At 40.0% G+C, this 24,834-nt stretch overlaps 1 protein-coding gene across 7 annotated transcripts in view; it reads left to right on the top strand.

Annotated features, from left to right (window-relative positions):
- The window catches only part of MTHFD1L (methylenetetrahydrofolate dehydrogenase (NADP+ dependent) 1 like), a 205,972-nt gene that overhangs the window by 118,527 nt on the left and 62,611 nt on the right, over window positions 1-24,834 (top strand). For all 7 annotated transcript variants that reach the window (XM_067011020.1, XM_067011018.1, XM_067011019.1 and 4 more), the window contains 3 exons: window positions 5,009-5,050; window positions 5,788-5,888; window positions 6,430-6,607. In XM_067011020.1, the coding sequence (XP_066867121.1) occupies window positions 5,009-5,050; window positions 5,788-5,888; window positions 6,430-6,607 (321 nt within the window). The remainder of the gene's footprint in view (window positions 1-5,008; window positions 5,051-5,787; window positions 5,889-6,429; window positions 6,608-24,834) is intronic.

The raw sequence follows: 24,834 nt of genomic DNA on the forward strand, positions 1-24,834 counted from the left end.
TGCATAGAATTCACACACACCTGAAAGGGAGTTTTCACCTTCCCACAGCAAAGACGTAGTTTTTTGTTTTTTGGTTTTTTTCTTTTTCTTTTTCATTTTTAGGGATTTCCAAAGGGAGAATAAGAAATGTTGTATTGATTAACCATTTTTGAAATAAAATCATTTGGAGTTTCTTTATCACTTATACTATTGATATATTACACAAACTGCCAAATCTGATTTCTTAATTGGTATACTGTATATCACACAATGATTAATTATATAGCATAAACAAATAACAAGTTTGCCACGATGAAACACCAGAATGTGCACTGTTTAATCATCTTAGCAATTCTGTGTCCTAGGAGAGGCAGACATTATATCCTTTTACAGATGAGGAAGCTGAGGTTTGATGTGTTTAGGGGATGTCACCAGGCCAGCAGAGAGCCAAGTTTCAAGCCTGGGTCTGAGATACAGATTCTCCGCTTTTGTCAGGCATTCAGAGCTGAATATGAATGAAGGGTAAACCTTTTCTGAATCCCTAATCTGCTCATTGATACCAGGCACTTGAGCACTTCATTTTAGCCTAGAGCTTCACCATTACATCAAAGGCAAGATTGACACAGCAGGTATTATAATATAGTAGTGCTAAAGAGTTCTGATTTTGTTCAGAATACCAATTGTTGCTACCAATCACTCCTTGAGTTCAGACTCTGAAGCTGTATCAACTTCCATTTTCAAAAAACGATCTCTACCCATATAAGATAAATTTGAAATCCCCCCTCCCTGTTTTGCACCCTGAAAATTATAAAATCAAAGGGCTTTAATACTGGAAAGGGCTTAGAAATCAGTCTGGTTCAAGTCTTTACAAAGATAAAATTACTGAGGTGCTGGAGGATTCTGGTTCTTACTTAGTATCCTCCATCTACTTAAGGGACTAATCAGACATGAAATCAAGGTCTCTGGACTTCTGGTCCAGTGCTTTTTTGCACACTCCAATCCCGTCTCTGTCCTATAAAAATTCACTACATGATTTATAATCCTGTTTCAGTTCATCTTAATGTGTGTGCTCTGTTTTACAATGGTTGCATTTTCTGCTCACCTTAATCCTTGGTACCTCTTTCAGTTCCCCTTAATGTCATGTTTCCGTGCTAGTGATGATTGTAACAGGGCTTGAGATTAGTAGGCACAGATACGGGTGGAGGATAATAAAAGGGGAGGATCAGGAAGCCAGATGAAGCTTAGCATTCCTCTCCTGGACTCCAGTAGTGCTTCTGCAGCATATTATTTTATGAATGTCTATATGTGTATCTCCCCTCTTGACTCTGAATTCCTTGAGATTAAGGACTATATCTTATTAATCTGTGTATTCCTCGTGCCCGGCATACTCTGTATCAAGGAAATGTTTCCGATAATTGAATAATACATGAACTTTGATCTTCTTAATCCTGTATTCCATATTATCCACCTCAATGTCATTCCTTCTTACTTGAAACAACTCCACAGTAATGTTTTTGATCCATTATAATTCCTACTTCCTTTTGATATCATTACACAAATAACCACGGCTGCCTCTTATGTTTATTCAGCTTGTTTTTTTACATAATTTATGCAGTGGAAAATCCTATGACCCTTGAACTTGCCCATTTTAGCCCCAGTCACATCCTGTCTTCCAAAATGCTGACCATTCTTGGTGCAATGGAAGAACTAATACATTTGGATTCAGATATGTCTTTTTTTTTTTTTGTGGTACGCGGGCCTCTCACTGTCGTGGCCTCTCCCGTTGCGGAGCACAGGCTCCGGACGCGCAGCCTCAGCGGCCATGGCTCACGGGCCCAGCCGCTCCGCGGCATGTGGGATCTTCCCGGACCGGGGCACGAACCCGTGACCCCTGCATCAGCAGGCGGATTCTCAACCACTGCGCCACCAGGGAAGCCCCAGATATGTCTTTTATAATTAGTTGTTTAAACATAGTGTCTTAAGGAGGGTTCTCCGTAACCAGTGGGATGTGTATTTATATTAAAAGGTTTGCTATAAGTAATTGGCTCACACAATTACGGAGGCTGACAAGCCCAAAAATCTACCAAGTGGGCCACTGCTGGAGACTCAGGAGAGCCAGTATTCCAGTCCCAGTCTGAAGGCAATCTGCAGGAAAATTTTCTCTTGCACAGATTCTTTTTGTTGCAGCAGGCCTTCAACTGATTGAAGTGACCCACCCACGTTATGGGGGGCAGTCTGCTTTACTCAGTGCCCATCAATTTAAATGTTATTCTCATTCAAAAACACCCTCACTGAAATACCCAGAATAATGTTTGACCAAATAAATATCTGGGCATCCCATCACCCAAGCTGACACACAAAATTAACCATCACCCTCATTACTAATTTTTGGTGTGTGGTGTAATGACCAGGCCTAATTTTATTTTTTCTGTGTTAATAACCAACTGGCCTAGCACTATTTATTTTAATTAGTCCCTCCTTCTGATCTTCAAGCCTACTTTGTGATAAATCAATTCTCCATACGTGTGTAGGTGTTTTTCTGGGACCTTCGTTTGGTTGCACTGGTCTATTTACACATAATTGTGTTTGTGCTACACTAAGTCTGTAGTGCAAGCTCTCCCTGGTAGTTCTTTCTTCATGGGTGCCCAGCCTTTATCAGTCCTTTTCACTTCCATATGTATTTTTGAACTAATCATAAAGTCCCATAAAGAATCTTTCTAGGACTTGGGGGTATGTTTGGAATGTCATTAAATCGATAGATCAGTTTTATATCTAGGAACTTGGGATATTCACCGATTTAGGTCTTTTGAAATATATTTTAATAAACATTTACAGTTTATTGCCCAAAGGACTTCTACATCCTTTTACCGATCTGTTCCCACGTGCTTTATATTTTTAAATAGTTTCACAGGTTACTTCTGGATTCTTATTTATATATCCAGTGACCTGTCTACATTTTTTAAGGTATAATTGACACGTAACATTATATTAGTTTTAAGGTATACAACATAACGTTCAGTATTTGTACACATTGTAAAATGATCACCACAATAAGTCATTAACATCTGTCACCATACATAGTTTTAAAAAAATGTTTTTCCTCGGAATGAGAACTTTTCAGATCTGCTCTCTTAGCAACTTTCAAATATGCAGTACAGTATTTTTACTTAGAGTCACCATGTTCTATATTAAATCTCCATAACTTAAAAAATTCTCTTATTAATTGTACTAATTTAGCTGTAAATACTTTAGAGAGTTCTATGTGGGCAATCATATATGAAAATAATGACCGTTCTGTTTCTTCCTTTCCAATCGATACTTTTTTTTCATCACTAACCATGTTTCTAGTTGCAATTCAGTATTAAATAGTGTTGATAGCATCCTACTGTTATTCCTTATCCGCAAGAGGACACTTTTAATAGTTCATCGCTAAATATGTTTTCTGTAATATTTCAGTATATGTTTTTTATCAGGTTAAGAAAATTGCCTTCTGTTGCTGTTTGTCAAGTTGTTATACTATATGTTGAATAATTTTCTTCGTCTGTTGAGATATGATTTTTCTCTTTATTAATGTTGCAAATTATATTACAAGTATTAAATGAACCTTTCATTATCTTTTTTATGAATAACTGAATTTTGCTTATTGATTCTTTTTTATATTCTCATTAAGGGATTTTGTAACATTAGAATAATCTATTTATTTAAAGATGGGAAGAAGTCACCTGTAATACTCCCTGGGCCTGTTGCTTATTGGTGAGGGGTAGGTTTTTAACTCCAAACTTAATTTTTTTTAATGAGTAGAGAACTGTTTAAGTTCTCTATTTCTTCCTAAATGAGTTTTATATTAAAACTCATACTAATTTTCTCTGTCTTTTAAAAAGTATTGGTATAAAGTTTGTCCCAGTATCCTATTAATTCTGTCTACAGCATGTGTAGTTATAATATTTTTTTCATTCCTTTTTAAAAAAAACTCTTGCCAGAATATTATCAATTTTGTTAGTCTTTAAGAACCAGCTTCGGTTTTGTTGATCCCCTCTACTTTCTGGCATTTGCATACAACCCATTTTTCTTGATTTTGCACAACTTTGCATATGTTCAAGCTCAGCAGTACTTTATGTTCCTTTTTTAATCCATCGTTTTGGTTGTTCCAATTGAAGGGTCCACTGTGTGTTTTAGTTTTTGCTAATGCTGAAAAAAAAAAAACCATCTGAAGATACCTTATGATGTTTCCTCACAATCTCAAAAAAACAATCTGTCATAGAGGTAACTTTTCAAAGGATTTCTAATATTCTCAAGACCTCTTTCGCTGAGAGGAGAATAAGTCACCACGTCCTCAGTGAATTACAATGTTGTCTAGGGTTTCTCACTGAAACCATTTGCAGGCTATAGACAAAAAAACAACAACGGGGAACTGTGAAAAGGCACTAAATTGGGGTTTCAGAACCCTGCTATACTCACGCCCCTGTACTGCCTCTCATTTGCTGTGTAACTGGGGGCAAGATACCTGCCTTCTCTCACCTTCAGTTTCCTTATCCTTAAACTGCCAACCCCACCGGCTTCTGTAAGAAACTAGGCCCAAAAAAGGGAAAAATTAATGGCAATTATTTTTAAATGACTTAGAATTTATTTAGGACGATTATGCACTCTGTATAAATCAGGTATTAATCATACCGTGAGTTCCCTTTTGTGCTAGGATAACGGGCAACAGTATGAAAGTTGTTAATATTAGCTCAAATTAGAATCGCCCGAGAAGTTTTTAACCATCACTGATCCCGGGTCCCACTCCCAGCAATCCTGGTTTAATTGGTCAGGGTGGAGCTCGAGCATCAGTGATTTAATTAAAAGCACCCCCAAGACTTTATGTTCAGCCATTGCTGCCAGTTATTGGTTTAAAAGCACAAAATGTGTTTTTTAAATGAACCTTCCCAAAAGGGACCATGATTTGTTTTTCTTTCAGATCTTAATCGGAGTAAACAGTTTGATAGGATTAGTCTTAATTAGTCTTAATTTCTGTCTTTTCTTATCTCAGGTAACTGCTGGGGTCCCTCTTAAAAAAGAATATACAGAAGAGGTAAGAGTGAAGAATTATTCAAATCCAGTTAACCACTGACTAGCAGTTGAATCTCAGTCAGGGAATAGGTCCTTCACCCGTGGCCTCTTAGAAAAGTGCTCTTCTAATAATCCAAGAGGAAATGGGTGGGGAAAGGGATAAAATCCATTCAGTTAACTCTCCAGTATTAAGAAAAGATGGGTGTAGGCTTTCTGTCCAGTTCCTACCCCCTGGGAAGCCATCAGAGCAGGCCTCTTATACCCATGTATTCTTTTGATGTGGCAGATACTGACTTTTGGAAGATATACAATTGGCTTTATGACTTGCATGAGTAAATAGACTTTGATTGACTGGCAACAGTACCCCTTAGCTCCTACAGGTGGCGCCAGGGATTTGAGCAGGGACCGGTGCTCGTCACCCTCCCAGGACCTTACGCCTTCTTGTCCACCGGCCCACAGCGCGTGGGCATGTTGCTGATGTCCTGGCCACCCGTCTGCAGCAGAAATAGCTGCCTGGCTCAAGACCCACATATGCCATTGGATCTAGAATAATTTTAGACTTAATTTGGAAAATGAGCCTCCTCCTTCTGCAGCCATCTTTTCTTGGAGGGAAAAGGTGATTGATTGATGGCTTTCTTTAATAGCTTCCAGGACAATAAAGTGAGTATAGATAGACCCAAAACCTGCCAGAGTGGGCCTGCCTGTGTAGTTTGGCACGATGGATGGGAGGTGATACATGGGGGCCTGGTTTTCTTACAGAACCTCCAGCTGGTGGCAGATGGCTGCTGTAACCTAGAGAAGCAAATACAGATTGCTCAGCTCTTCGGGGTCCCTGTCGTCGTGGCTCTGAATGTCTTCAAGTAAGTCAAGTGTCCTACTTTAAATGTGGTCATATCGCTGGGCCACCCAGTGAACTAACTGCATTTGTGTTTTGAGGATGTTTGACCTTTTCTCTGCTTCATCTAAAAGTATAGAGAAATACTCTGCTCATTCTATTTGTTTGATTTTCTTTGAATTGGTTTTACCTTAGCAGAAGTGTTTTCAAATGTTATCAGGGAAGTGAAATCTATATAGTGAGTTACCATTTCTTTGGATTTCTTTCTTCTTCTTCTTAATTCCACCCAGCATTTCTGACAGAAAGACTGTGGATGATCAAAGGGATATGTTATGGAATTTTCTCAATAAAACCCTTAACAACTTGAAATATTTGAGTCATGATGGAGAGGATTTTTCCCCCTTGCTTTTCTTAAGGTCTGATTTATTTAAGCACAGTGTAACCACTTTTGATGTTTAAAATATATTCAGTGTTTGGGAGCAAAGTTCTGTATAAGCAGTTAGTCTTTCTTTAAAAACATCGCTAAATGAATACAGATGCAAAACCACAAACGTTTTCATCACCAGGACCGACACCCGAGCGGAGATTGACTTGGTGTGTGAGCTTGCAAAGCGGGCTGGCGCCTTTGACGCAGTGCCCTGCTATCACTGGTCGATTGGTGGGAAAGGGTCGGTGGACCTGGCTCAGGCTGTGAGAGAAGCTGCAAGTAAAAAGAGTCGTTTCCAATTCCTGTATGATGTGCAGGTAAGATCCAACACAATGATAATGGTGTCTGACGGGTCTTGCGCCTTAACTATGCCAGACCAGCGCTGAGAGCTTCACATGGGTTGTCACAACAGCTCTGCAGATAAGGAAACCGAAGGTTAAAGAGGTTAAGCCATCTGACGAGGTCCTGTTGCCAAGGGGCCCCAGCTCCTTGCCACCAGGCCTGTGCTCTACACTCGGTGCAGAGGGGTTTTGGAGTACAGGGTTCAACAGGGTTTGCACAGGAGCAAGACTTTTGAGCAACTTCATAAGGCATGGGATATCATGGGCAGTATTTTCCTTGTCCGTTTCTGCTGTAGCCCATTTGCACCATGGTTTTCTTGAGCTATGCCTAGTATATTTTTAAAATATTTTGAATTGTGGTAAAATACATCATAACATAAAATTGACCATCTTTACCATTTTTAGGTGAATAGTTGACTAGTGTTAAGTAGCGTCACATTGTTGTGCAACCACCCTCCTTCTCCATAGGTCCTTTCAAATTGCAAAATCGAAACTCTGTGCCCGTTAAACACTAACTCCCCATTTCTCCTTCTCCTCTGTTGCTGGCTATCTCATACCAGTAAGCCATAAAGTTTGTCCCTTTTTTGACTGGCTTATTCACTGTCTCAGTCCTTTCAGGCTGCTATAAAGAATACCATAGTACTGGGTGGCTTATAAACAACAAATTTATTACTCATAATTTTGGAGGCTAGGAAGTCTAAGATCAGGGCATCAGCAGATTCGATGTCTGGTGAGGGCCTGCTTCTTATTTCATAGATGGGAGTCTTCTCACTGTATCCTCATATGGTAGAAGTGGGGAGGGATCTCTCTAGGTTGTCTTTTCATAAGAGCACTAATCCCATTCATGAGGGGTGCACCCACATGACCTAATCACGCCAGAGCCCCATCTCCTAATGACATCAACCTAATCACTCCCAAAGGCCTCAGATGCTAATATATCATCCCATTGGAAATTAGGCTTCAACATACCAATTTGGGGGGACACAAACATTCAGTCCGTAGCACTTACTTAGCATAAAGTCCTCAAGGTTCACCCATGTTTTTGCACACGTCAGAACTTCTTTCCTTCTTAAGGCTGAACAACAGTCCATTGTATGTTTATGCCACTTTTTTGTTATCCATTCATCTGTCAGTGGCCACTTGGGTTGCTTCCACCTCTTGGCTGTTATAAATAATGCTGCTATGAACGTGTGTCAAACTGCTTCCAGTTCTTTTGGGCATATACGCTGAAGAGGAGTTGCTGGATTGTCTAGCGTATTTTTTAAGCACAGCTGGAGAACGAGGGTTCAGTCAGAATATCGGAACTTCTCGGGACCTCGCTCCTCTTGGTTCATCTTTGCTGCCACCCAAACATCTCCATTCTGTATTTGCTGGCCGCAGCTCTGGCCGTTGGATTTGTCCTCATAGGTAGTCCCTGGTTGCCAGAGTGCTCAGACTTCAAACTGGTGGCTTCTCTGGTTCCTTCATCCCTCAGCAATTCCATTAGTCTTGAGTCTAGAGTTACATCATGAAGAACACGATGATAACTTTATGGCTAAGGAGGGCTTGTTGTCTGCCAGGCATACGGGCACTTGGTGCTTGTTGATTTCTTTAGTCCTTACTTCCCCGATGGGTAGAAACTGTTGCTTTCCCCATGCTTTACATACAAGGAAAATAAAGCAAACAGAGGTCAAGTAACCTGCCCTATGTCCCACAGCCAGACAGAGGCAGAGCTGAGGGTGGGGGTGTGGAATGACGGAGGCCGTCATCCTGCTGTGTCATTCAGACTGTGTTCAGAAGTGGGAGTTGGGATGGGGAGGATTCCTCTCAGACGGGCAACCCACCTGAAGAAGAAGGGCCATGGTGGGCAAAGAATCCATGCCAAGTGGGGTCACTGCAAGTAGTTGGTAACTCTGGGAGGAAGGATTTCAGGAATGAATTGGGATGGTTAGCTCAGAAAAGGTGGGTCGTGCTCAAAGGTCATTTTATGAGAGACCCTAATGTTCTGTCTTATAGAGGCGGTGGTGATCAGCTGGGCGCAGGATGTGGCAGTGGGCAGGGCGGTGGGCTTGTGTTCTACGGGAAGAGGGATGTCCTGATTAGAAGCTGTTCTCTGGAGATGCTGAGCATGATATAGATGCAGCCCTGCAGTGGGCTCATCACAGGGAAGGAAGCCAACACAGATGGTGGCTGGCCAAGGTAATCTTGTGTTCCTTCCTGGGCCTTGATGCCCAGGTAAGTAAGCCTTGCTGGGTTGAGGGTGATTAGGTCATGAGGGTGCAGCCCTCACGAATTGGTGCAGCTCTTGGCCCTTTTACGCGAACAACTGTCAGGAAACCCTCAGACCGCTGCCCCACTCTGATCGTGAACCACCCCACTCTGAGTGGCAATGACAGGTTTTTGTTTGTTTGTTTGTAGTAAATTTATTTATTTATTGGCTGCGTTGGGTCTTCGTTGCTGCACGCGGGCTTTCTCTAGTTGCGGCGAGCAGGGGCTACTCGTCATTGCAGTGCACAGGCTTCTCATTGCGGTGGCTTCTCATTGCGGTGGCTTCTCTTGTTGCAGAGCACGGGCTCTAGGCGCGCGGGCTTCAGTAGTTGTGGCGCACGGGCTTAGTTGCTCCGCAGCATTTGGGATCTTCCCGGACCAGGGCTAGAACCCAGGTCCCCTGCGTTGGCAGGCGGATTCTTAACCACTGCGCCACCAGGGAAGCGCCCTGCAATGGCAGATTTTAAACGAATGATTTCACAAAGTGTGGCTTTTTCAAGGAAACCATCCAAAGTGAAAAGGTCAGTAAGTAGAAGCAATATTTTGTGAGTTGTGCTGTCTTAAACATGTACTATCCCTAAAATGAACCATTTTCCTTTCCAACAATATCATAATTTTTTTTCCTGAATTCCCATTTTTTGTGGAGGTAATGCTGTTAAAATGTCTGCTCTTCTGTGAAAAGGGGAACAGTTTTATAACAATGTGGTCTAAAGTCATGTTTGATAGGATTCTTGCCTCCTTTGCCACATACACTATTCCCTTTTCTTATAACAGAAATCAGATGTGAGTGTGTAATTGGTTCTTAGACGATCAGCAGCGCAGCCTGTTATTGCTACATGACAGTTTATGAAAAGAGCTGTTGCTGCTTCTGGCTCACTAGGGACTGTCTCCTTGATAGCTCTGTCGCTCACGCTGGCAAGTCGATTTTTGATAACATAAGACCACTTACAGTCTTGTCTTGTGACGGTGTAGAAATCTGAAGTCATCGTTGCAGGCAGTAACAGAGCTCAACCTCCCTCCCGCTGCAATTACATGCATAGTCAGTGTTGTTGAGCCTTTGTGGACTAAGTAATGGTTTTCTTTTTCTTTCTTTCTTTTTAGTTTTTAGTTTTTATTTAAGTAATAATGATTTTCTTGAAACCCTTTAATTCCCTTTGTTTCCCCCCACGACTAGCCCTTTGATGCTGGACAACTCAATTAGATATCAGACTGCCCTACAGGAAAAAAAGAAGTGACAGAATGCTTTTGGATAAAACACCCTGCTGCCTTTGCTTCTCTGCACAAACTGGGCTTCTGTGTGCCCTTTGCTATCACCCCAGACTCTATTCCACCAAGAATGTATTCGGCGCAGGATCGATGGCATCTTAGCTCCTGCTCCAGCCCCGCCCCGGTCTTGTGTTTCAGGAGAAAGACACCTGAGCTCATTGGAGACATTGGAAATAGTGTCGGAGCACAGGGCGTGATTGCTTTTGTGTGGGGAGTAGAAATCATCTCAAAACCCCAAATGGAAAGAGGAACAGCTCGAGAGAAATAGTGTTTACCTGACCACAGTGACACTGGAAGGCCGGACAGCTCGCAGAGCATGAGGCCTTCTGATGACGGTTCCATTAGTTAAAGCGAGAAACAAGCTGCTCTTCTGACTCGGGAGTCTGTGCTGAACTTTGAAAAACTGAGGGAAGCAGCCACTGTTCTCTAGAGAAAATTCTGCACCTCTTTTACCAGAGTAGCTTCTAATTCAAGAGGAGGCAACTTTTATTCATGGTACTAGAGGTGGCTGTTGATTATTTCAGAATTTAAAAAAAAATTTTTATACAGCAGTTCTTATTAGTTATCTATTTTATACATATTAGTGTATATATGTCAATCCCAATCTCCCAGAATAATAATTTTTAAAATATGGAATAGGAGGCAGTGGCCTAATTGTTCAGAGGAAGTTTATCATGTGACAATTGACATATTTAAACTTGAACTACATCGCGTCATTTCCTCTCAACCGTTAATGATGATCATAGCCCCCTTTCCTTTTAAGGAGCAGTTAGAAGTCCTCCCCAAAACCTATCTTTTCTATTATTACTTTTGGCAATTATATCTTTACAGTTGACCAATATATCTCCATATCTGCAAGCACCCAGGAAAACAGTATAGCAGACGACAAAACGAATCTGTATTTACACTTCGTTAGCTAACAAATCCCTCTTCCATACCTAATTTCAAGTATATCTCATCCAATTCCATGGGGTGTGTGAGCTCAACTCTGTATCCTAAATGCAGAAATAAGAGTTCAGAGAAGGTGAGGGACGTGCCCCATGACAAATGGACACTTGATGGAAGAAGTAATGTATTATAGTTAAAGGGGTCATTCAGAATTGAGTTCAAATCTTTTTTTTTTTTAATTGGAGTATAGTTGATTTACAATGTTGTGTTAGTTTCAGGTGTACAGTAAAGTGATTGTTATACATATACAGATATTCATTCTTTTTTAGATTCTTTTCTCATATAACTTATCACAGAATATTGAGTAGAGTTCCCTGTGCTCTACAGTAGGTCCTTGTTGGTTATCTGTTTTATGTAGAGTAGTGCATGTATGTTCATCCCAAACTCCTAATTTATCCCTCCCCCTTCCCTTTCCCCTTTAGTAACCATAAGTTTGTTTTCCATGGCTGCGAATCTGTCTCTGTTTTGTAAATAAGTTGATTTGTGTCATTTATTTAGATTCCACATGGAAGCAATATCATGTTATTTGTCTTTCTCTTTCTGACTTACTTCAGTATGATAATCTCTAGGTCCATCCATGTTGCTGCAAGTGGCATTATTTCATTCTTTTTTATGGTTGAGTAATATTCCATTATATATATGCACCGCATCTTCTTTATCCATTCCTCTTTCGGTGGACATTTAGGTTGCTTCCATGTCTTGGCTGTTGTAAATAATGCTGCTATGAACTTTGGGGTGCATGTATCTTTTCTAATTAGACTTTTCATCTTTTCCTGATATATGCCCAGGAGTAACTCTATTTTTAGTTTTTAAAGGAACCTCCATACTGTTCTCCATAGTGGCTGTACCAATTTACATTCCCACCAACAGTGCAAGAGGGTTCCCTTTTCTCCACACCCTCTCCAGCATTTACTGTTTGTAGACTTTTTGATGATGGTCATTTTGACCTGTGTGAGGTGATAGCTCATTATAGTTTTTTTATTTGCATTTCTCCGATAATTAGTGACATTGAGCATCTTTCCATGTGCTTTTTGCCATCTGTATGTCTTTGGAGGAGTATCGATTTAGATCTTCTGCCCATTTTTGATTGGGTTGTTTGTTTTTTTGACATAGAGCTGTATGAGCTGTTTGTATATTTTGGAGACTAATCCGTTGTCAGTAACTTCATTTGCAAACAGAGTTCAAATCTCGGTGGGACCTCCCACTATGGATATAAAAGTGGACAACTCTCTGAGCCTCAGTTTCCTTATCTATAAAATAGTGTCTGATATTAACACCAACTTCACCCAGTTGCTATGAGGACCAAATGAAATGTCCTGGAGTAAAATGCTGGGACATAGGAGGCTGGTAATCTATGTTAGTTCTTCCTTCTGTCACTTTCACTTCAGGAAGAGAAGGGGTTTCCTGAATTGACCTTTAAGAATTGTCTTGTGACTCAGGTAACCTGGAGGTCGGGCTCCAGGGTTGGTTTCCTGTTCAAGTGTGTTAAAACCAGCAATTAGCAGCCCCTAGTGCACCAGGAAAGAAAGGCACTCCCAAATTAAAGCAAGATATTTAGCATTCTTTCTCCATTAGAATTAGGAGCTATTAGTGATTTAATAGAAAGTCAGTAGCTTTTGCAAAGAATGTATGGCACCGAAAGTCCATCTGAATATTGTTTGTTAAATCAGGAGTGAGGGCTGAAAACCATCTCCACATCCCTCCATATCCTTCCTCTAAATTCGTAAACATTTAGAGGTGTAACCTTGACAGCATGAGAAGATGGTGTTTGTTTTTATTAAAAGGTCTTTCCTGTTCCTTGTGTGAAGCCATTCTCTTGATCACAGCAGGGCTAGAAGCAAGGGAGATCAAAACAGACCAGGAGGACTCCATCTAGGGCCACAGCCGGCATTGCAGATTTCTGAACTATTGCACTTTCACTGCCTATGTGTTGAGGAGTTTTCTCCCCCACTGGCAGGGGATTGAGGGGTGGGGGAGTTCATTGGTTATTGAGGAATTATGTATGTTATATTTTTTAAGGATTCAAACCAGTTGTTGGTAGGGTTTTGAGTTATCCTTTAATTGGACTCCGGGCATCAGCCAGCAAACAGAGCCTCAAATTTTAAGGAAATAAATAAAAATGCATATGTATAAGTACTTGTATGTATGTATATAGAGTATATGTGTTCATGTGTGTATTTGTATATTTTTTAAATTGTGGTAAAAATATATATAAAATGAAATTTCCCATTTTAATCATTTTTAAATATACACAGTTCAATGTACTTAGAATATATAAAAATGTATACATAAATACTATATGTGTAGTTTTAATTCATAGAACTTAAAACATACATCTCTGTATGTCTTTTGTATTTCATAGTAATTGCTAAACAACAGTCTAAGGAGAAGGGATGACCTTTCTTTTTTTATTTTTAATTAATTAATTTTTGTTCTGTTTTTGTGGGTTTTTTTGAATTTTATTTTATTTATTATTTTATACAGCAGGTTCTTATTAGTCATCAATTTTATACACATCAGTGTATACATGTCAATCCCAATCGCCCAATTCATCACACCTCCCCCCACCCCCAGCTTTCCCCCCTTGGTATCCATACTTTTGTTCTCTACATCTGTGTCTCAACTTCTGCCCTGCAAACCGGTTCATCTGAATCTTTTTTCCAGGTTACACATACATGTGTTAATATACGATATTTGTTGTTCTCTTTCTGACTTACTTCACTCTGTATGACAGTCTCTAGATACATCCATGTCTCAACAAATGACCCAATTTCATTCATTTTTATGGCTGAGTAATATTCTATTGTATATATGTACCACACCTTCTTTATCCATTTGTCTGTCGATGGGCATTTAGGTTGCTTCCATTAACTGGCTATTGTAAATAGTGCTGCAGTGAACATTGGGGTGCATGTGTTTTTTGAATTATGGTTTTCTCTGGGTATGTACCCAGTAGTGGGATTGCTGGATCATATGGTAATTCTAAATCAGGTTTTAAGGAACCTACATACTGTTCTCTATAGTGGCTGTATCAATTTACATTCCCACCAACAATGCAAGAGGGTTCGCTTTTCTCTACACCCTCTCCAGCATTTGTTGTTTGTAGATTTTCTGATGATGCCCATTCTAACTGGAGTGAGGTGATACCTCATTGTAGTTTTGATTTGCATTTCTCTAACTGTTAGTGATGTTGAGCAGCTGTTCATGTGCTTCTTGGCCATCTGTATGTCTTCTTTGGAGAAATGTCTATTTAGGTCTTCTGCCTACTTTTGGACCAGGTTGTGTGTTTCTTTAATATTGAGCTTCATGAGCTGTTTATATATTTTGGAGATTAAACCTTTGTCCGTTGATTCGTTTGCAAATATTTTCTCCCATTCTAAGGGTTGTCTTTTCGTCTTGTTTATGGTTTCCTTTGCTGTGCAAAAACTTTGAAGTTTAATTAGGTCCCATTTCTTTATTTTTGTTTTTATTTCCATTACCCTAGAAGGTGGATCAACAAAGATCTTGTTGTGATTTATGTCAAAGAGTGTTCTTCCTGCATTTTCCTCTAAGAGTTTTATAGTGTCCGGTCTTACATTTAGGTTTCGAATCCATTTTGAGTTTATCTTTGTGTATGGTGTTAAGGAGTGTTCTAATTTCATTCTTTTACCTATAGCTGTCCAGTTTTCCCAGCATGGCTTATTGAAGAGACTGTCTTTTCTCCATTGTATATCCTTGCCTCCTTTGTCATAGATTAGTTGACCATAGGTGCGTGGGTTTATCTCTGGGCTTTCTGTCTTGCTCCATTGACAGATGTTTCTTTTTTTGTGCCAGTACCATATTGTCTTGATTACTGTAGCTTTGTAGTATAGTCTGAAGTCAGGGAGTCTGATTCCTCCAGCTCTGTTTTATCGCCTCAAGACTGCTTTGGCTATTCGCGGTCTTTTGTGTCTCTGTACAAATTTTAAGATTTTCTGTTCTAGTTCCATAAAAAATGCCATTGGTAATTTGATAGGGATTGCATTGACTCTGTAGATTGCTTTGGGTAGTAAAGCCATTTTCTCAATATTGATTCTTCCAATCCAAGAACATGGTATATCTCTGCATCTGTTGGTATCATCTTTAATTTCTTTCATCAGTGTCTTATAGTTTTCTGCATACAGGTCTTTTGTCTTCCAGGTAAGTTTATTCCTAGGTATTTTATTCTTTTTGTTGCAGTGGTAAATGGGAGTATTTCCTTAATTTCTCTTTCAGATTTTTCATCATTAGTGTATAGGAATGCAAGAGGTTTCTGTGCGTTAATTTTGTATCCTGCAACTTTACCAAATTCATTGATTAGCTCTAGTAGTTTTCTGATGGCATTTTTAGGATCCTCTATGTATAGTATCATGTCATCTGCAAACAGTGACAGTTTTACTTCTTCTTTTCCAATTTGGATTCCTTTTTTTTCTTTTCTTCTCTGATTGCCATGGCTAGAACTTCCAAAACTATGTTGAATAATAATGGTAAGAGTGGACATCCTTGTCATATTCCCGATCTTAGAGGAAATGGTTTCAGTTTTTCGCCATTGAGAATGATGTTTGCTGTGGGTTTGTCGTATATGGCCTTTATTATGTTGAGGTAGGTTCCGTCTGTGCCCACTTTCTGGAGAGTTTTTATCATAAATGGGTGTTGAATTTTGTCAAAAGCTTTTTCTGCATCTATTGACATGATCATATGGTTTTTATTCTTCAGTTTGTTAACATGGTGTATCACATTGATTGATTTGCATATATTGAAGAATCCTTGCATCCCTGGCATAAATCCCACTTGATCATGGTGTATGATCCTTTTAATGTGTTGTTGGATTCTGTTTGCTAGTATTTTGTTGAGGATTTTTGCATCTGTTTTCATCAGTGATATTGGTCTGTAATTTTCTTTTTTTGTAGTATCATTTTCTGGTTTTGGTATCAGGGTGATAGTGGCCTCATAGAATGAGTTTGGGAGTGTTCCTTCCTCTGCAATTTTTTGGAAGAGTTTAATAAGGATGGGTGTTCTTCTCTAAATGTTTGATAGAATTCACCTGTGAAACCATCTGGCTCTGGACTTCTGTTTGTTGGAAGATTTTTAATCACAGTTTCAATTTCATTACTTGTGATTGGTCTGTTCATATTTTCGATTTCTTCCTGGTTCAGTCTTGGGAGGTTATACCTTTCTAAGAATTTGTCCGTTTCTTCCAGGTTGTCCATTGAATTGGCATAGAGTTACTTGTAGTAGTCTCTTAGGATGCTTTGTATTTCTGCGGTGTCTTTTGTAACTTCTCCTTATTCATTTCTAATTTTATTGGTTTGAGTCCTCTCCCTCTTTTTCTTGATGAGTCTGGCTAATGGCTTATCAATTTTGTTTATCTTCTCAAAGAACCAGCTTTTAGTTTTGTTGACCTTTGTTATTGTTTTCTTTGTTTCTATTTCATTTATTTCTGCTCCGATCTTTATGATTTCTTTCCTTCTGCTAATTTTGGATTTTGTTCGTTCTTCTTTCTCTAGTTCCTTTAGGTGTAAGATTAGATTGTTTATTTGATATTTTTCTTGTTTCTTGAGGTAGGCTTGTATAGCTATAAACTTCTCTCTTAGAACTGCTTTTGCCACATCCCATAGGTTTTGGATCGTCGTGTTTTCATTGTCATTTGTCTCTAGGTATTTTTTGATTTCCTCTTTGATTTCTTCAGTGATCTCTTGGGTTATTTAGTAATGTATTGTTTCGCCTCCATGTGTTTGTGTTTTTTACTTTTTTTCCCTGTAATCTCATAGCATTGTGTTCAGAAAAGATGCTTGATATGATTTCAATTTTCTTAAATTTACTGAGGCTTGGTTTGTGACCCCTGAAGTGATCTATCCTGGAGAATGTTCTGTGCGCACTTGAGAAGAAAATGTAATCTGCTGTTTTGGGATGCAATGTCCTATAAATATCAATTAAATCTATCTGGTCTGTTGTGTCATTTAAAGCTTCTGTTTCCTTATTTATTTTCATTTCGGGTGATCTGTCCATTGGTGTATGTGAGGTGTTAAAGTCCCCCATTGTTATTGTGTTACTGTCAATTTCCTCTTAGAGCTGTTAGCAGTTGCGTTACGTATTGAGGTGCTCCTGTGTTGGGTGCATATATATTTATAATTGTTATATCTTCTTGGATTGATCCCTTGATCATTATGTAGTGTCCTTCCTTGTCTCTTGTAACATTCTTTATTTTAAAGTCTATTTTATCTGATGTGAGTATTGCTACTCCAGCTTTCTTTTGATTTCCATTTGCATGGAATATGTTTTTCCATCCCCTCACTTTCAGTCTGTATGTGTCCCTAGGTCTGAAGTGGGTCTCTTGTAGACAGCATATGTATGGGTCTTGTTTTTGTATCCATTCAGCAAGCCTGAGTCTTTTGGTTGGAGCATTTAATCCATTCATGTTTAAGGTAATTATCAATATGTATGTTCCTATGACCATTTTCTTAATTGTTTTGGGTTTGTTTTTGTAGGTCCTTTTCTTCTTTTGTGTCTCCCAGTTAGAGGAGTTCGTTTAGCATTTGTTATAGAGCTGGTTTGGTGGTTCTGAATTCTCTTAGCTTTTGCTTGTCTGTAAAGCTTTTGATTTCTCCATCGAATCTGAATGATATCCTTGCTGGGTAGAGTAATCTTGGTTGTAGGTTCTTCCCTTTCATCACTTGAAGTATATCATGCCACTCCCTTCTGGCTTGTAGAGTTTCTGCTGAGAAATCAGCTATTAACCTTATGGGAGGTCCCTTGTACGTTGTCATTTTCCCCTTGCTGCTTTCAGTAATTTTTCTTTGTCTTTAATTTTTGCCAGTTTGATCACTATGTGTCTTGGAGTGTTTCTCTTGGGTTCATTCTGTATGGGACTCTGTGCTTCCTGGACTTGGGTGGCTATTTCCTTTCCCATGTTAGGGAAGTTTTAGACTATAATCTCTTCAAATATTTTCTCAGGTCCTTTCTCTCTCTGTGTTCTCCTTTGTCACCCCTGTAATGTGAATGTTGTTGCATTTAATGTTGTCCCAGAGGTCTCTTAGGCTGTCTTCATTTCTTCTCATTCTTTTATTTTATTATTATTTTTTTTTTTGCGGTACACGGGCCTCTCACTGTTGTGGCCTCTCCCGTTGCTGAGCACAGGCTCCGGATGTACAGGCTCAGCGACCATGGCTCATGGGCCCAGCCGCTCTGCGGCATGTGGGATCTTCCTGGACCTGAGCACGAACCTATGTCCCCTGCATTGGCAGGTGGACTCGCAACCACTGCGCCACCAGGGAAGCCCCTCTTCTCATTCTTTTTTCTTTATTCTGTTCTGCAGCAGTGAATTCCACCATTCTGTCTTCCAGATCACTTACCCTTCTTCTGCCTCGGTTATTCTGCTAGTGATTCCTTCTAGTGTAGTTTTCATTTCAGTTATTGTATTGGTCATCTGTTTGTTTGTTCTTTAATTCTTCTACGTGTTTGTTAAACATTTCTTGCATCTTCTCGATCTTTGCCTCCATTCTTTTTCCGAGGTCCTGGATCATCTTCACTATCATTATTCGGAATTCTTTTTCTGGAAGGTTGCCTATCTCTGCTCCATTTAGTTGTTTTTCTGGGGTTTTATCTTGTTCCTTCATCTGGTACATAGCCCTCTGCCTTTTCATCTTATCTGTCTTTCTGTGAATGTGGTTTTTGTTCCACAGGCTGCAGGATTGTAGTTCTTTCTCATTTCTGCCCTCTTGCTGGTGATGTGATTCTATATATATAAAATTCAGCATACTGCTTGTGTTGGACAGTGTGCTGCAGAGGCTGGGGTTGGCTGTGGCTCACTGAGAGGACAAGGACACTGGCAGCAGAAGTTCTGGGAAGTAATCCTTGGTGTGAGCCCTCCCAGAGTCTGCCATTAGCCCCACCAGAGATGATGACCTCTCTTTTTATGCCCTTATCCCTGTACTGTTGTCTCCTTCTCAAGGCCGTTGACCTCCTCTCGCTCTTTCCTGCTTGTCCTCAGACCTGCCCTTAGTCTGCCTGTTCCCACCAGTCCTTTCTTCAGCTCTCTCCTTTCCTCCCTTTTTGCAGTTGAATGTCTGGCATGTTTTATAGGAAGCTGCCCCTTATATTTCCAGTCAGTTAAGTATTTCATTCAGAATCCGTGTCTTGGGCTTCCCTGGTGGTGCAGTGGTTAAGAATCCGCCTGCCAATGCAGGGGACATGGGTTCGAGCCCTGGTCCAGGAAGATCCCACATGCCACGGAGCAACTAAGCCCATGCCCCACAACTACTGAGCCTGCACTCTAGAGCCCACGAGCCACAACTCCTGAAGCCTGTGTGCCTAGAGCCCATGCTCTGCAACAAGAGAAGCCACCGCAATTAGAAGCCTGCGCACCGCAACAGAGAGTAGCCCCCGCTCGCTGCAACTAGAGGAAGCCTGCGCGCAGCAACAAAGACCCAACGCAGCCAAAAATAACTAAATAAAATAAAATAAAGAAAAGAATCTGTCTCTTCCCTGTGCTCTCATGTTCTGCTTTCTTATTTATGGTTGAGCTCTGGTCGTCCATCCTGAACTGCTTCTAGCCCTTCCCCCATCAGCCTCTTCTCCTCTTGCCTCCTTTTCACGATTCAGCTCCAAATTCCCACTCTGCCTCAATACCACATCCTTCTGCAAACACATCTTAGATCGCTATCAAAACTAGACTGTTCTCCAACACTGGCCTCTAGGTTCTTTGTCCAGACTCCTTTGGCCAGCAGTGTATCACTCACCTCCTTGGCCTACCCCTACCGCTGCCTCACCCATCTGTGTTTGACAGGTCTCTTCAGATCTGAACCTATTGTTATATCCAACCCAACTTTCTCAATGCATCCTATTCAGCCCTTTGTGATTCCGGCAAAGCATCCCACAGCTTTGTCTCCTTGAAGCTAGAAATAGCACCTGATGAGAAAGAAACAGTGTTCTATATCCATTTCACTTGTACATGTCACAGGGATTCCTATAATTTCACTTAAGTGCTTTCTTCTAACAAAAAATGGAATGTCACTATGGTAAAAGTTTCTAGAAATGCATTATTTCATCCAAAATTATGGGCCAAGCAGGAAAGACAGGGATGTAAAATGAACTGTCCATGTCCCACCACATGTTAGCTAGTCACCTTCTGCTATCACTCCATCCATCCCTTGGTCTTTCTGACTTAAATTCAGATGACATGAGAGGACTCAGTAGGGAAAGCATCCATTTTCTCAGCCTGAAAAGCAAGCAACATTATTTAAATATTATCACAGGTGTATAAAAGACCACTTGAAAAGGAAAACGACAACGTTAGGACCTGGGGGGAGGGAATCACTCAAAACAGCACAGGCTTCCAGTCACCCCAGGATCTGAGAGTTAGGGATTTGTCTTAGCAATCATTCTGTTTCAGAAAATGATTTGTTTTTCCTTTCATGAAAGTAGTTTACTCCGCTTCTGTGTGAGACTTTTAATCTTAGACCAGAAGACTTTTCTTTGACAGCACTGCTCCAGTAGATGAATGAGGGAAGTATGACTCCTGCCCAGGAAAAGAGGCCAGGGTGCACCTCGTGTTCATTCGTGTTAGTCTTACACAACACACTGAGGTTTGCAAATAACTTCATGCCAGGAGGAACAACAGGTGTGTCATACCTGCATATCATTAGGCCAAGCAAGTGCTGGGGCCACTACCAGCCCTCTCCCCTCTTTTGGGTGAGATCATTAAAATCACCTGTTCCTCTATAGTGCCTTCTTTTGGCATTGCTGTAATGTTCTGTTTAAGAGTATACAGCACAGGGAACTCTGCTCAATATTTGTAATAACCTAAATGGGAAAAGAATTTGAAAAAGAACAGATACATGTATATGTGTAACTGAATCACTTTGCTGTACACCTGAAACTAGCACAACATTGTAAATCAACTATACTCTAATATAAAATAAGAATTAAAAACAAAACAAAAGAATTTAAATAAAATAAGTACTTTATTTTTAAAAATAAAATTCAAAATAAAAGTTTAAAAAATTGTTTAAATAAAATTAAATTAAGAATCAAAAAAGGGAACAATAGTGAGGAAAAAATCCTCAACTAGGAGTAAAAATCTAAAATTTTCCCACTAGATGAAACAAAATTCACATGAATTCATATTCAATGAGCAAATTTGAAACAAAAGGCTCTGTATATCACTCAAGATTGCTCTGTTAGATACTGTGTTGATCCCTTTGCATATATGGTCCTATGAAATACAGTCCTCAAGGTGTCCAGCTACAGGAAATTGGACAAAGAAAATTCCTGTGACCTGAAATAAATCAAACTGAAGGCAAAAAACAAACAAAAACGAGTATACAAGGTCACCCTTGTGATTTGAATGTGAATTCCTTATCATCATCATTTCACAGGGACAAATGCAGACTTTCTGGCGATGAGCCTTTTTTCCTTTCCCAGACCCCAGCTATCTCCAACATGTGTCCTGGTTGTCTTAGGAGAGCGAGATTCTTCTGGGATTCTTCTGGGTTGACCTGTTGCTCAGGACCAACAAGCCAGCGGGACAAGCCACTCAGGGAGCTGGCTCATGGCAGTCAGCACGTACACCTTGGGTAGCTCAGATGTGCTGGTTTCCAGCCAGCGACATGCTTTGCGTCAGAGACACAAGGGTCTGTTGTTCTCACTCACAATGCAGAGCTGCTCCCATGACACCAGGGGGATGTTGTAGTGAAGCCCTTGCTCCTGGTGGAAGCTGGTTTCACATTACATACTTTTATTTGAGGTACAGGAAAGGCCATTTACCAAACTGCACTTGTAGCTCACTGAAAATTCATGCTTCATGTTAAATACAAAATACAAATTGAAATAATGACTGTATGTCCAGAGATTTTTATTCAACTTAAAAATTTACTAATTAATTCCTCTCTTTAAATATTTCATGAGCATTGAAGTACTTCAAGCCAACATCACAGCACAGGAACACTTAACATGTGAATTCCAATCTAGGCTTTGGTAAAACAAAAGAACAATGTAGTTTTCATTCAGTGTAATGGCTGAGGAAACAGCAGTGTGTTTCAACACTTCAACAGTTATGTACTTAAGAGATAGTGGAATATTGATAATAGAGTATTGTGTCATGTTTTCATAGGTCTTCTAAGAGACCTTCAGGGCTGCTGACTTTAGAACCTGACATCTAAGTAAGATGAGATGCCACTGTATTATAAAGCCTTCATACTTCTTTATTTTCCTCAATTCTGTCAGCTTCATTTTTTTAAATTGAACTATAGTTGATTTACAATGTTGGGTTAGTTTCTGGTGTACAGCAAAGTGACTCAGTTTTTTATATCTATATCTATATCTATCTATCTATATATCTATCTATATATATATATACATACACACACGCTCTTTTCAGAAAAGAATATATTCTTTTCAGACTCTTCCATTATAGGTTATTACAAGATATTGGATATAGTTCCCTGTGCTATACAGTAGTACCTTGTTGTTTATCTATTTTATATATAATATTGTGTATATGTTAATCGCAAACTCCTAATTTATCCCTCCCTGCCTTTCCCTTTTGGTAACCGTAAATTTGTCTTCTTTGTCTGTGACTGCATTTCTGTTTTGTAAATGAGTTCATTTATATCATATTTTTAGATTCCACATATAAATGATATCTGTCTTTTTCTGTCTGAATTACTTCACTTAGTATGATAATCTCCAGTTCCATCCATGTTGCTGCAGATGGCATTATTGCATTCTTTTTCATGGCTGAGTGGTATTCCATTGTATATATGTACCACATCTTCTTTATCCATTCAACTGTTGATGGACACTTAGGTTGCTTCCATGTCTTGCCTATTGTCAGTAGTGTGGCAATGAACATTGGGTGCATGTGTAATGAGTCCAGTGGTCTTTTCAAGAAGGATATGCTATCTAACTTTGAGTAACTTAGCTTCTATGAGCCTGGATCACCACATCTACATAAGGAATGTGGTAAAGAGTGAAGACCCCTACATCCTCCAGCCTACCTTCCTGGTGTCACTCAGCCAGGATTCTGGGTGGGCATACTCTAAGCAAAAGACCATAGACAATACGACCCCCCAGTCAGGGTTCTTTTCTAGAGCTAGAAAGAACTGCTGCCCAGTTCAGTAGCCACTGGTCATAGAAAGCTATTGACATTTAAAGTAACTAAAATTAACAGCTCATTTCCTCGGTTGCACTAGTCCCATTTCAACTACTTACTAGCCACATGAGGCTGGTGGCTACTAGCCTGGAAAGCATGGTTGTAGAACATTTCCATCATCACAGAAAGTTTCCATCGGAAAGCTCTCTTCTAAAGTATTTCAGTTATTTTTATATGTTTAAGAGGTTTGGGAGGAAATTAATGAAGAATATGTTCAGAATTATATTCTTGGTGAAGATGGAGATTTAACATAGTGTTAGTTCCAAAATGATCAAAGATCCTAGTATAGACGCCAGGCTTTGGAAGTAGCTTATATGAGTATGTATGTCACATAATACAAATAGAGTAGGTCCCTCTTTCCAGAAAAAGCCTTGTCTTTGCTGCCATTCAACACCTTGATGTGTGCCATTCTCCTTGTGTGAAATAATCTTTCCTTTTATTGCTTATTCAAATCTTTCGCATCCTTCAAGCACCATTCAAGTTCCTTTTTAGGTGTTACCAACTTATGCTGACTTCCATGCTGTCCCCTGCAGTCTGTGATCTTCCAACTTTAGTAGTAAGTAGAGGCAGAGGCTTTATCACACGCTCCATTCTGTCACACTTTAGTGTGACATTGTCACACTAAATGACACACATGTCATTTATGATGACACACACTAAATGACACACATGTGTCATTGTCCCCACCCCATCAGACATTCTTTGTACACAAAATCTCCAAAATTCTTTGTGCACCATGACATCTTGAAAGTACTTGCCACAGATGGTTGTTCATTTGGCAGATGTCTGTGGAGGGGCTACTGATTGGAAGTTAATATCCTAGACATCAAGGATGTAAGGAGGAAAGAGGTGGCAAATAGATAAATCTGTAAATATTTAGGAAGTTGGAGCAAAGCCAGGGATGATTAATGCATACCCATTCATAATTTATTTTACTGTTTTATTTGTTTTATAAAAACTACCACTTAAAATGAGCAGTACAAGTGAATGTCAAGTTCAGATCAAGATCATTGGACACGAATTTGGCTTTTTTCTTTTTCTTTAAAGATTACACTGCTCCCCAAAATCGAGCAGAAGGACAGCAGGAAGTTCCTTTCTGGCTGTCACAATATAAGTAGATGGTAGACAGTGGAGCTGCCTTATCAGGGCAGGTTTTAGTTTTTATATTAAACCCAAAAGTTGTGTTAACTGAGATGTTCTTTTTATTTATTTACTTGTACACATAAGTGAAAGAGAATAATTGTTGCAAGAGTCCCAAGAGAATTTTTTTTCAATTTTTTTTTTTTTTTGCGGTACGCGGGCCTCTCACTGCTGTGGCCTCTCCCATTGCAGAGCACAGGCTCCAGACGCAAAGGCTCAGCAGCCATGGCTCACGGGCCCAGCTGCTCCGCGGCACGTGGGATCTTCCCGGACCGGGGCACGAACCCGCGTCCCCTGCATCGGCAGGCGGGCTCTCAACCGCTGCGCCACCAGGGAAGCCCCCAAGAGAATTTTGGTCTTGGGATTTCTAGCTCTGTGAGCTGAAGTCCATTGTTTATCCAGTGTGGGGCTGTGAGACACACACCAGTTGGTGATGGTCCCTCTCGTAGGCTCA

Source organism: Kogia breviceps, chromosome 13 (assembly GCF_026419965.1).
Source record: "Kogia breviceps isolate mKogBre1 chromosome 13, mKogBre1 haplotype 1, whole genome shotgun sequence".
In the NCBI taxonomy this organism is placed as follows: domain Eukaryota; kingdom Metazoa; phylum Chordata; class Mammalia; order Artiodactyla; family Physeteridae; genus Kogia; species Kogia breviceps.